The 12,405-nt window shown below is 39.4% G+C and overlaps 1 protein-coding gene across 1 annotated transcript in view; it reads right to left on the bottom strand.

The window, feature by feature from the left end:
• Window positions 1-2,535: 2,535 nt before the first annotated feature.
• Window positions 2,536-12,405, bottom strand: part of LOC138078764 (C-type lectin domain family 2 member H-like) — a 28,727-nt gene continuing 18,857 nt past the window's right edge. The window contains exons 3-6 of the mRNA XM_068971512.1: window positions 7,978-8,106; window positions 4,820-4,995; window positions 4,121-4,227; window positions 2,536-2,668 (exon numbers count right to left, since the gene is read on the bottom strand). Coding sequence (XP_068827613.1) covers window positions 2,536-2,668; window positions 4,121-4,227; window positions 4,820-4,995; window positions 7,978-8,106 — 545 coding nt within the window. The remainder of the gene's footprint in view (window positions 2,669-4,120; window positions 4,228-4,819; window positions 4,996-7,977; window positions 8,107-12,405) is intronic.

The following is a 12,405-nucleotide window of genomic DNA, read 5'->3' as shown; positions in this document are numbered from 1 at the left end:
AGGAGGAAACAGAACAGGCTCCATCTTGAAAGCAGGACTACATCTTGGGCTGGACTGTGGACTTTGAGCTATATGCCCAGTATCTATGGAAATGACATACCAATGGAAAACCAGACCCCGATGAAGGAGCCTCAGGACTTGTACCTAGACTCTCCATTGCCTAAAAGATTATGTTAATTATCTCTGTAACAGAACAAAGTCATAAATACTATTACACTTATTGGGGTATGACCACAGGCTTATTGATAAATGTTCACTGTGTAACTATCTAGGCTTATGACACATGGGTTAACTTTGATCTTATCTCTCTTTTATCTTGTCCAGACTAGTTTCAAGGAATTTGGGGAGGTGGGTTTGAGCACGTACACTTAGGGTATATAAGGTTTTCACAAAAACTGGTCAGGGTCCCTGGCTAAGAGGAGACTCTGCCTTGGGCCCACCAGTGTATATAAACTGCACTCCACTATCTGCATTGTACTTCTGAGTGAATTTGTTTCCCAGAACACGTGGGTACAACAAATACAACAGAGAAAAAGTCTTTTCAACAAATGACACTTGAACAGTTAATCATACACACACACACACCCAAATTAGATGCTGATCTAACACCCATCACAAAAAAATAACACAAAATGTTATTGGCACTATTTTTACTTTTATTTCCATAAGCAATGATGAAAGAAAAACTATGCATTAAATATTTAAAGAGTCAAATAGAGTAACAAGAGAATTTCATCAGTTACCTCATTTGAATCTTTCAACTAGCCAGTGAAACTGGTGATCTATTTATTTTTCATGTGAAGTACCTCTGCTTTGAACTAATTTATAAAGGTCACAATGAGAGGCTAACAGGCAGGAAGGCCAGGGGTTTCCAAATGGAGGAAACAGGCTGCAAGTGTCAGACATTTTTTATCTCTCTCTTAAGCAGCAGGAGGAAATAAACAAGTGTTAGATTTCTTCCCTTTCTCTATATAAATTTAAAAGGAGGTTTTTCTTAAAATTCTGTGTTGCCATGACAACACCTAGCTCCACCTGAACTTAACTTTTTTCAAACCTTGAGCTAACCAATGCATTTTTCTTATGGAAATGTTTGCCCTTAAGCTATGTTAGTGTATTATGTACATTCTGTTTCTAAAACTCAATTGCACATAAACATTTGTGAGATTGGGTATCACTCGGTAATGAGTGGAGGTAATTCACTATTTGTGATTTAAATGGTGTGAAAGCAGGATTTTAAAAATCCAATAAAGTGTAAAAAACAGATAGGTATTTGTTTATAGGTATAATATTTGCTCAGCACACTGTAATTTAAAACAGAAACGCTGAGAATTAAAGTGAAAAGGCACCTTTACAGTATTTCTAATGCCTTAAAATACAAAGTTTAAAGTAAACTTAGTCAGCAATTTTTAAATTTTTTGGCTGCCCCAGATTTCAGTTGCAGCATGTGGGATCTTTGATATTCATTTCAGCATGTAAAATCTAGTTGTTGTGTTTTTTTCCCCAATTTTATGATTTCTTTCGTTTCCTACTTATTGTGGTAAATGGATAATTTATTATTATTGGAGCAAAATCCCACATGTCACAACTAAAGATTCCACATGAGGTACATCTGATTCACTTTGTTGTACAGCATGTGGAATCTTTAGTTGCCACAAGTGGGACCTCTTGTTTGCGGGATGCAAGTTCTGGTTTCCTGGCCAGGGATCCAACAGTCCCCTTGCACTGGCAGCAGAGTCTCAGCCACTGACCACCAGGGAAGTCCCTAGTCTTAGCAGTGTTAGAAACTTCTCTATAGATGTGTTTGCTTAATGTAATTAGTTAATTACTATTTTTGGCTGCACTGGGCTGTCGCTTCAGTGTGTGGGTTTCTCATTGTGGTGATGTCCCCTGCAGTGGAGCACAGGCTCTAGGCTGAGGCTTCAGTAGTTGCAGCCCTCGGGCTCCTAGTTGTGGCTCACGGGCTCTGGAGAGCGGGCTCAGTAGTTGTGGCACAAGACCCTAGCTGCTGTGTGGCGAATAGAATATCTCTGGACCAGGAATGGAACCCATGTCCGCTGCATTGGCAGGCAGATTTTTATCCACTGTGCCACCAGGGAAGTCCAAAAACAGTGACCATGTACATTTGGAACTGACAGTAAGGGAATTTTGAATGTGTTAACCAATTGTAACATTTCTCATTGGTTATTAAAATAATTGTGCATGGTTTCAGCTATCATAGTCATTTTTATGGTCCCAAGTGTGCAAATAAAGTGCTGTTTGTATAGAAAAAGGGAATTCTTTCATATTTATGGGTTCAAAACATAAACATCAACTCATATTATTTAACACCTACTTAATTTAGAATCTCACTTCCAAATCCCTATCTCATTCAAGTATAGCTTGCTTCTATGCAGTTAACAAACACTATAAATAAATATTGATATTTTTGGCAGAGCAAGCAATAGAGCAACTGTTTACAGTGTATATATAAACATTTATAAAATGTTTATATAAAAACAATTCAATGCATCTCTTAGGGATGGTGTGTGAAATTCCCTAAAAAGGCCTTGAAGAATTTGAGGACATGATTTGTTTGCTGCAAATCCATTTTCTGTCTGTATAACTTCTGGCACTGCTTACTCCAAGGTCATTCAGGTAGCCACGTTCCCCATTGCCTGTGATGATGAAACTAAAACCAAACATGAAAATGTTAAAAAAGCATAGGCTGGACATCTACATTTGTTCTTCCTCTATAATCTTCAGCACCTCCACTCCAGGTATTTTTAATGTGGACAAGAGAAAAATGAAAATCTGTTGTTCATAAGGCTTCTGAGTAAGTATACACCATTTCTGTATTCAGTTCCTTTTGTATTCTCCAAGTCCCTGCTGGAAAATTGGAAGTTTATCATCATCCATCCCAAAGTCAGTTATGTTGTTGACTAGGTATTTAACTTGGTCTCACTGATGTAGCCAAGTGAACTGCTGCCATGGGTGGTGATAAAAGAAATTGTCACATACTGAAATATCGGTAAGTCATTCTGGCTTATACATGTCTTAACTTGACTTTTACGCTATAAGATCCTCTTTCTGTGCCATAATAAGCATCCACTGTACATCTGCTTTAATTATTAAACAAAGGGCACACTGACCAGAAGTGAAAAATGTCCAAATTAAAAATAAAGTTGAAATGTCCCTCTTCTTGAGACACCAACGCTGGTCCTGCTTCGATGATAAGACTCCCTTCCCAGGTGCCAATGCCATATTGACCCACCGTGTACTTGCTGGTCTATTCTTTTTTATTTTTTTATTAAAGCAAAACCTTGAAGGAATGTAACTCTGACTTGTTTAATGTTCTCTTTTCTGACAAGATATAAAACAGGGCCAGAAACTCTGTTTCTCTGAAGCAGTTTCTCAGTAAATCTGGAAAGTGGGTTTCTGGGCTAGTCCTCAACTTGGCTCAAATAAAACTCTTTTTTATTCTTATTTTTGATCGTTTACTGATTATTTTAATTAGCTTTCAGGGAACATGATTTTCAGTGTTCTCCTAACCTGTTTCATACATGTGTGAAAATAAACATATGTGCTTACTAGAAAATTCTTAAATGGGCTTAGCTTTGATTGAGGGAAGTGATTGCCCCTTATATTCTATATGCTCCAAAATGGTTACATTTAAAATATTCCCACTGAAGTGTTCACAACCGAAGATGTGTTACTAAGTTCCTTCCAGGGATAAATTATCACAGGACGGATTCCCACTGGTTCTCTGATGACCTTCCCTTTAGGAATGGACAGGGCAGCGAGCAGAGTGGACTGAGGGTCTGTGGATACCAATTCTTCAGTGGCTTTCCAAGACGGTAGGATCCCAGAGTACCTCAGCTGTTTTCTCTACATTCTAAATATGAGTTTCAGCACAGTTTAAGTCAGTGGGTGAAAGCGGATGAATACGTCCAATGTCATCATCATGCTGAAGATTTCAATTAAAAACATGATACGTAAAGTTTTCTCAAAGGCACAGATAATAAACAGAAGAGCATACAAAGGATTTCTATTTTATACCTCATAGTGCAGCAAACTTTCCATGATATTAAATTTATATTCCCAACTACATATAAATAGAATAGAAGACAGTCTAAAAACTTACGAGGCATTATATTTAGAGTTGTCTGTCCACTTCCAAGCATGATGTGATGATTCTCTGCTAAGGCCAATCCAATGGTCAGAAGGGCCTTTGTATCTTTTCAGAAAGTTCTATTATAAAACACCAAAAGCAAAAACACATGTCTCCTTCATTTTACCCTTGAGTCCTCTTCCCCCCAGCCTTCTCTCTTTGCATGACAGCCTGGTAAGGTTGAGAAGCTTAGACATTGAAGGGAGAAGACTAGTCCCCAGTTCTCAGCTTAAGTTACTCAAATGTCTTTGATCCTAAATTACCTTAACGTGATCACACATCTCAATTTGACCGGGAAAGTCCCAGGTTATGCCTGTGGTTCCAACATAATATTGTCACTTCCAATATACTATGGTCACTTTCACTCCCCAAAATGTCCCAACTTGGATGATAAATTACATGATTAGCATACTTCTTTTTACAATGGGAACAATATATCTAATTTGAAGATTAACTATGAGGATTACATGAGAGAATGTGTCCAAATTGTCTCACATGGGTTCCAGGCAGAGAACATAACCAAGAAATGCCAGGCACTAATGTGCACTCCAAGCCCCCAAGTCTGCCTGGAATGGGAGCCTTCCTCTTCTTTCAGCTGTCACCCTGTACGGCCTATAGCCTTCTCAGGGGCTAAGTATTTAACAAAGAACATGATCCAAAAATATTCCTTACCAGTTCCTTCTCCATTTCAAACTGAGCAAGAACAGCTTCCATTTTAGTACAGGATGTCTGACTGAATGTCCAATTCCTTGATTCTTCAGAAAAATAAAAACACTTACTCCCAAATCCAATCCATCCTTCTGGGCAGGTGACATACAGAACTTTTAGGTCTGGCTCTCTGCTTCTCGCTAAAAGTTGGACAGACACAGTGAAGCATAACAAATAAATTTTCCCATTCATGTTATCTATTTTTCCACTTAACATCCTGAGTTATACATATATACAGACCTAGTTATACATATATACATGTGTGTACATGTATATGTAGGTACAGTATAACTAAATTCCAAAATGAGAGCTTTGAAGAAAAGCATGCCAAAGAACAGCTAGAGTCTTGTATTTTTATGGCCTTGGCTAATAGCATTTAGTTTTGCTCAAAATCTGAACACGGGCTACTTTCTATAGGCAGACAGATTCTTAGAAATGTCTTCCCAGTCCAAACTCCACTGTTTTCCCAAAGAATAGTTTTTCTTTATATGTATGTTGGCACCATTTTTTATATATAGATTTGTGGAACTAGCTCTCTGTTCTCACTAAAAGTTGGACAGACACAGTGAAGCATAACAAAGAAATTTTCTCATCCCTTTTACCTATTACTCCACTTACCATCTTGAGGTTGATCTTTCTATATATATATATATCACATATGTATGTATGTACATATATACACACATGTATTCATATATGTAAATACAGCAAAACTAAATTCCAAAATGAGGAATTTGAAGAAAAACATGGCCAAATATAAACTAGACTCTTGTACTTTTATGGCTGTGCAAACAGCATTTTGTTTTTCTTAACATCTGACCAGGACCTACTTTTCATAGGCAGACAGATTGTTAGAAACATCTTCCATGCCCAATGTGTTTGTTTATCAGAATGTAGTTTTACTTTATATGTATTTTGGCACCATTCTACATAATTTGATATTATTTTGCTTCCAGAGTCATATTCTCAGCTGCTTGTCTATGTACTAAACACTCTCTATGGATGCCACCCAATTCTGGGCTATATGAAGAATTGCCGAGCTGTAATGAACATTACTTTGCCAACAAAGGTCCATCTAGTCAAGGCTATGATTTTTCCAGTGGTCATGTATGGATGTGAGAGTTGGACTGTGAAGAAAGCTGAGTGCCAAAGAATTGATGCTTTCGAACTGTGGTGTTGGAGAAGACTCTTGAGAGTCCCTTGGCCTGCAAGGAGATCCAAGCAGTCCATTCTAAAGATCATTCCTGAGTGTTCTTTGGAAGGAATGATGCTAAAGCTGAAACGCCAGTACTTTGGCCACCTCATGAGAAGAGTTGACTTATTGGAAAAGACTCTGATGCTGGGAGGGATTGGGGGCAGGAGGAGAAGGGGACGACAGAGGATGAGATGGCTGGATGGCATCACCGACTCGATGGATGTGAGTTTGAGTGAACTCTGAGAGTTGGTGATGGACAGGGAGGCCTGGCGTGCTGCAATTCATGGAGTCATAAGAGTTGGACACAACTGAGCGACTGAACTGAACTGAATGAACTTCCAACTAATATTTCTAATGCCTCGTGAAATGCTACCAGCTTTAACCATTTATAAAACACCAACTGCCACTTAGTGTGTGGAAAAGTGATTGTACTTTGCTGCTTGCCAAAACAGCAGACTTCTCCAAGATCTATGTTCTTTTTTTGGTTTCTTGGAAAATGTAATATTGAGATCTGTGGTCACTTGCTGAGTGCAAGCTAGTGGTAGTTGTTTTTCCTAAATGATTTTATTAGATTGAGAATTTGCCTTGGAAAGAATGTTCTCTGAAAACTAACATATGAATATATATATATTTTATCTGGTGACTTTTTCCCCTGAGGTCAGTCTTGAAGTACACATTGTACATTTGATTGTTGCCTCCCAGAGTCATCACTAACAGTCTTATCTCAGGCACAAAAGCCATCAATCCACTGATCTTCAAGCAGAGAATCTGTGCATCTCACTTCTCAGGGGTCCATGGACACTAATGGTTTTAAGGAAATCAATTTCTGTAGCATTTAATTCCTGCAGTATGCTTTCCTAGCATCATACGGATTTCCCTTTCCCCACATCTTCCTTAATATCAGTCCTTCTTACTCTTGATGAAAGAAACACAAACTCCTTACCTTTCCTAGATTTTACTATGCTACATCTCTTAGGGGTATAAAACCTTCTAGTATACAAAACATGGCATAGTTCAATTATTGATTTTAGTACCAAAAATACAATGTAGTATTTCCAGTGTTTCTGGAAATGCTATTTTATATGTATTTCTGTTAAATATGTATAAAAATATTTGGGCCCTTGTTAGATGCTCTGAACCAGCAAGCTATCAGAGTATAGGCTATGGGAAGAATAAATGTTTTTCCTTCATAACCTCACTTTTTCCTCCCTTATCCAATCTGATAGGAAATACTGTTGGTTCAACTTTCAAGATAGATTCTGACACCAGGTCCCACCTCCACTGTTATCACCAGGGCCAAGCCACGGTCCCCTCTGGTGTGGATTTCTATAAGGTTACCCTAGTAGGTGTTTCCAAAGTCTAACTTTTCTTCCAACAGTCAAAATGGTTTTATTCTAATGAAATTTAGATCATGGCATTCCTCTCCTACAATTTCCCTTTTCCTATACCCCCCATTGCGCTCAGATTAAAAGCTGAAGTCTTTACCTGACTCATTAGGCTGTGACCTCCCTGACCCCCAGCCTGTTACTTTTCCTCATTCTCACCTTGCTTCAGCTGTAGAAGCCTCCATGCTGTTCCCCAAACCTACCAGGAGATTCTTCCTTTCATTCTACTTGTTCCTGCCATCTGGAGTGCTTTCCCCACATAGCCACCATGGCTCCTTCATCTCCTTCAAGTTTGCTGAAAAGTCATCTCAAAGAGGCTGGCCCTGGACACTTATATTCATCTCAATCTGTTAACCTATATTATAATATCTGCATCTTTCTGTTATTAATAGAATAGGAGTTCCCTGGGAATTTTGTGTGTTTTGTTCACTAGTATACCTCAAACATTTCACACACCCTGGCACATATGGAGCTCAATAAATATTTATTGACAATGTGAATGTGCAAAGAACATGGTACGGTTTGGAGAACAGGTAACTCACCTGCCACAAGAGTGGAAAGCGTCACCACATTTACAGCTACAAGTGTAAAGATAATCAGGATGCAGGAGCAAAGCTTGGCAGGTGTAACAGGAGATATAATAGCTAGGCATTTCTTTTGGAGATCTTTACCTATAAATAGAAATGTCATAATCTCAATCTCATGGAAGCATTAAAAGAAAAACTTCAATTTATCACAGAATCAACATGTAAAGTCAGCTCTACCTCACCTCCCCTATTGCCAAACTCTCTCACAAAAGGTCCATGTCCAGGAGAGATGACCACAGCCCAAAAGCGACCCAGAGACAAGAGAAACAGTATGTTTCCCCTGGAGAGTCTTCCAGTTATTGTAAGAAGAGCTAATAAAGGAGTAAGAGACAGACAGACTAGAAATCAGAATGAAAACAAAACATGCAAACAATCCAGATTTACCTCTACAAATAACAAATTTGGTTAGAAGTTCTAAGAGGAGCTTTAGAAAACTAATCAATATAATTCATCACATTAACTGAATAAGAGAAGAGAAAGGATATGACCATCGATATAGACATAAAAGGAGAAGGAAATGGCAACCCACTCCAGTATTCTTGCTTAAAGAATCCAATGGACAGAGGAGCCTCTGGGCTGCTGTCCATAAGGTCACCCACAGTCGGACACGACTGAAGTGATTTAGCATGCATGCATGCATGCATGCATAGACATAAAATGTGGAAAACCTAAGAGTCATCCCAAATAACAAAGCCCAACAAATTATGAACTGAACTTTCACTTTTCATAGAAATAGTACAGCTAACATGATACTTAATGGTGAAAAAGTGAATGCCTTCCTCTAAAGGTCAGGAACAAGGCAAGGATGCCTGTTCTCACCAATACAATTTAACATTTTACTAGAGATTATATCAGTGCCGATAAGGAAAGGAAAGTAAATAAAAGACATACAGAGATTCAGAAGAAGTGAAAGTGTTTCTAGACGTGGTATCCACTCACCTCCCACTAGAAATATTAATTTGAAAATTATCTGCACATGAAAATCCCCTCCCAAGAGTCAAGGATTCCAGGCACAGCCACTCCCTGCCTCATCCCAGCTCCCTGCACTCCAGCAATTCTGGTAGATAATGCAGTCTCAGCTTCCACCCTGGGCTTCCTGTGGGCTCCTAGGAGCCCTGTCTCCGACTGCACCTGCCAATTCCAGCAGCTCCAGGTAGGGCTCCTGTGACGCTTGGCTCCTGGTGAACTCCTGGGGACCAGGCCCCCCAAACCCTTCCCTCAGGACTCAGCAGTCCAGCAGAGAGAGAGAGACCCTCTCCCTGCGGGAAAAGGAGAGTAAAGCGGTGCTTGACTTCCCTACAGATTTCAGGTCTACCTGCTCTAGCATCACATCAGTCTGACTCCTGCAGCCCTGGGTGACACCCTGCAGACTCACTAACCGAGGCCACCCTCTCCCCAGTGCCTGCCAGCTCCAGTGAGCCAAGAGACTCCTGTGACATTAGGCTCCTGGCAGGCTCCTGGTAACCCAGGCCACCTTTCACCCTCGGGACTGTGGACTCTCGAGGCCACTGGCAGCTCCTATCACTCCTGCTGGCTCCCATGAATCAAGAAACCAACATAACCAGTCATTGTTGTTTAGTTTCTAAACCTTGTCTGACTGTTTTGCGACCCCATAGACTGTAGCCTGCCAGGCTCCTCTGTCTATAGAATTTGGCTCCTATGTCCATGGGATTTCCCAAGCAAGAATTCTGGAATGGTTTGCCATTTCCTTCTTTAGGGCATCTTCCCAATCCAGGGATCAAACCTATGTCTCCTGCTTGGCAGGGGGATTCTTTATACCACTGAGCCACCTGGAAAGCTCCAACCAGTCACTAGGGAAACATAAAATACAGTGAGCTGCCACAAGATGTGTATCAGAGTGGCAAATAAAATAACAAAACTAAATGATGGTGAAGAAATGACAGAAAAGGAATTCTCATAAACTATTGAAAATGGAACAGTCAGCCACTTTGGAAACCAGTTTGGCAGTGAGGTGTGGTAAACATAAGCTCACCACATGCCCTAGCAATGCCATCTCTAGGTATCTATGCAAGAGGAATGGAAATTTCCATTTACACAAAAACCCATACTTGAATATTTATAATAATTTTATTTATCGTCACCAAAAACTGGCAACAATTCAAATATCCTTCAGCTGGGAAAAAGGTAAATAAATACCACTTTGTACTAAGAAAAAAGAAAAGTTTAACCCCATGCTTACAATTGCTCATTTATTATTTTGCTTTGACTCAGTAAATTTTTTTTTTTTTAATTTTAAAATCTTTAATTCTTACATGCATTCCCAAACATAAACCCCCCTCCCACTTCCCTCCCCATAACATCTCTCTGGGTCATCCCCATGCACCAGCCCCAAGCATGCTGTATCCTGCATCAGACATAGACTGGCGATTCGATTCTTACATGATAGTACACATGTTAGAATGTCATTCTCCCAAATCATCCCACCCTCTCCCTCTGAGTACAAAAGTCCGTTATACACATCTGTGTCTTTTTTGCTGTCTTGCATACAGGGTCGTCATTGCCATCTTTCTAAATTCCATATATATGTGTTAGTATACTGTATTGGTGTTTTTCTTTCTGGCTTACTTCACTCTGTATAATCGGCTCCAGTTTCATCCATTTCATCAGAACTGATTCAAATGAATTCTTTTTAACGGCTGAGTAATACTCCATTGTGTATATGCACCGCAGCTTTCTTATCCATTCGTCTGCTGATGGACATCTAGGTTGTTTCCATGTCCTGGCTATTATAAACAGTGCTGCGATGAACATTGGGGCACATGTGTCTCTTTCAATTCTGGTTTCCTCGGTGTGTATGCCCAGCAGTGGGATTGCTGGCTCATAAGGCAGTTCTATTTGCAATTTTTTAAGGAATCTCCACACTGTTCTCCATAGTGGCTGTACTAGTTTGCATTCCCACCAACAGTGTAAGAGGGTTCCCTTTTCTCCACACCCTCTCCAGCATTTATTGCTTGCAGATTTTTGGATCACAGCCATTCTGACTGGTGTGAAGTGGTACCTCATTGTGGTTTTAATTTGCATTTCTCTAATAATGAATGATGTTGAGCATCTTTTCATGTGTTTGTTAGCCATCCGTATGTCTTTGGAGAAATGTCTATTTAGTTCTTTGGCCCATTTTTTGATTGGGTCGTTTATTTTTCTGGAATTGAGCTGCATAAGTTGCTTGTATATTTTTGAGATTAGTTGTTTGTCAGTTGCTTCATTTGCTATTATTTTCTCCCATTCAGAAGGCTGTCTTTTCACCTTGCTTATATTTTCCTTTGTTGTGCAGAAGGAGGCAAGAATATACAATGGAGTAAAGACAATCTCTTTAACAAGTGGTGCTGGGAAAACTGGTTAACCACTTGTAAAAGAATGAAACTAGATCACTTTCTAACACCGCACACAAAAATAAACTCAAAATGGATTAAAGATCTAAATGTAAGACCAGAAACTATAAAACTCCTAGAGGAGAACATAGGCAAAACACTCTCCGACATAAATCACAGCAGGATCCTCTATGATCCACCTCCCAGAATTCTGGAAATAAAAGCAAAAATAAACAAATGGGATCTAATTAAAATTAAAAGCTTCTGACTCAGTAAATTTTACTGAGTCTCTCCTCCCCAAAGACTCCAAAAACTCTGGATTACCTGAAAATGTAAAAAGGCACTAAAGAAAGCAGTGAGATGCTTCCCAACTCAAGTGTGATCATGACCTCGTGTCCCTAGAACACGTGAGAAGTGTGACTTTGGAAATGCAACCGGCTCTTCCACCTCGCTCTCCCTTCCCAACAAAGTGTTCTGTTCCCCTTCTTGCCTACTTAAAAGTGAGAACCTTTTTCAGAGAGTTTCCTATTGTGAAAGTCCTTGTGAATAATGTCTCTCTTTATTAAGTCTACACTATTGATATACATTACAATATAAATGAATTTCAAATGCATTATGCTCGTGAAAAAAGCCTGACTCTGTGGGCATTCTTACAAAGCAAGAGTATCAAAATAGAAAACAAATCATTGGTTGCCAAATGATGAGGAGAGAGGAAAGAAATATACACAGAAAGTATGCGTGTGTGTGTTGGGGGGTGTATGTGGGGGTACTCTTAGTGTGTTGTGGCCACATGATTATATGCATTTGTCAAAACTCATAGAAATGTACAGCAAAAGGTGAATTTTACTGAATGTTAATTATAATTTTTAAAAGTTCCTGCTAACTTTAACTGCTACATTTCACTCATTGCAACTGTATCTCCCAGAATGTTCAGGAACGTCAGTTTAAATGCTTGGCTGGGGGGGGGGGGGAATATAGGAATGACTTCTTTAAATGCTATACAATGGCATTTGGATTTTGGCTACATATAAAACTTTCCATCTTCATTCTTTCT

This window comes from Capricornis sumatraensis, chromosome 4 (genome assembly GCF_032405125.1).
Source record: "Capricornis sumatraensis isolate serow.1 chromosome 4, serow.2, whole genome shotgun sequence".
Taxonomy (NCBI): domain Eukaryota; kingdom Metazoa; phylum Chordata; class Mammalia; order Artiodactyla; family Bovidae; genus Capricornis; species Capricornis sumatraensis.
This window is presented reverse-complemented; position numbering and strand designations above follow the sequence as displayed.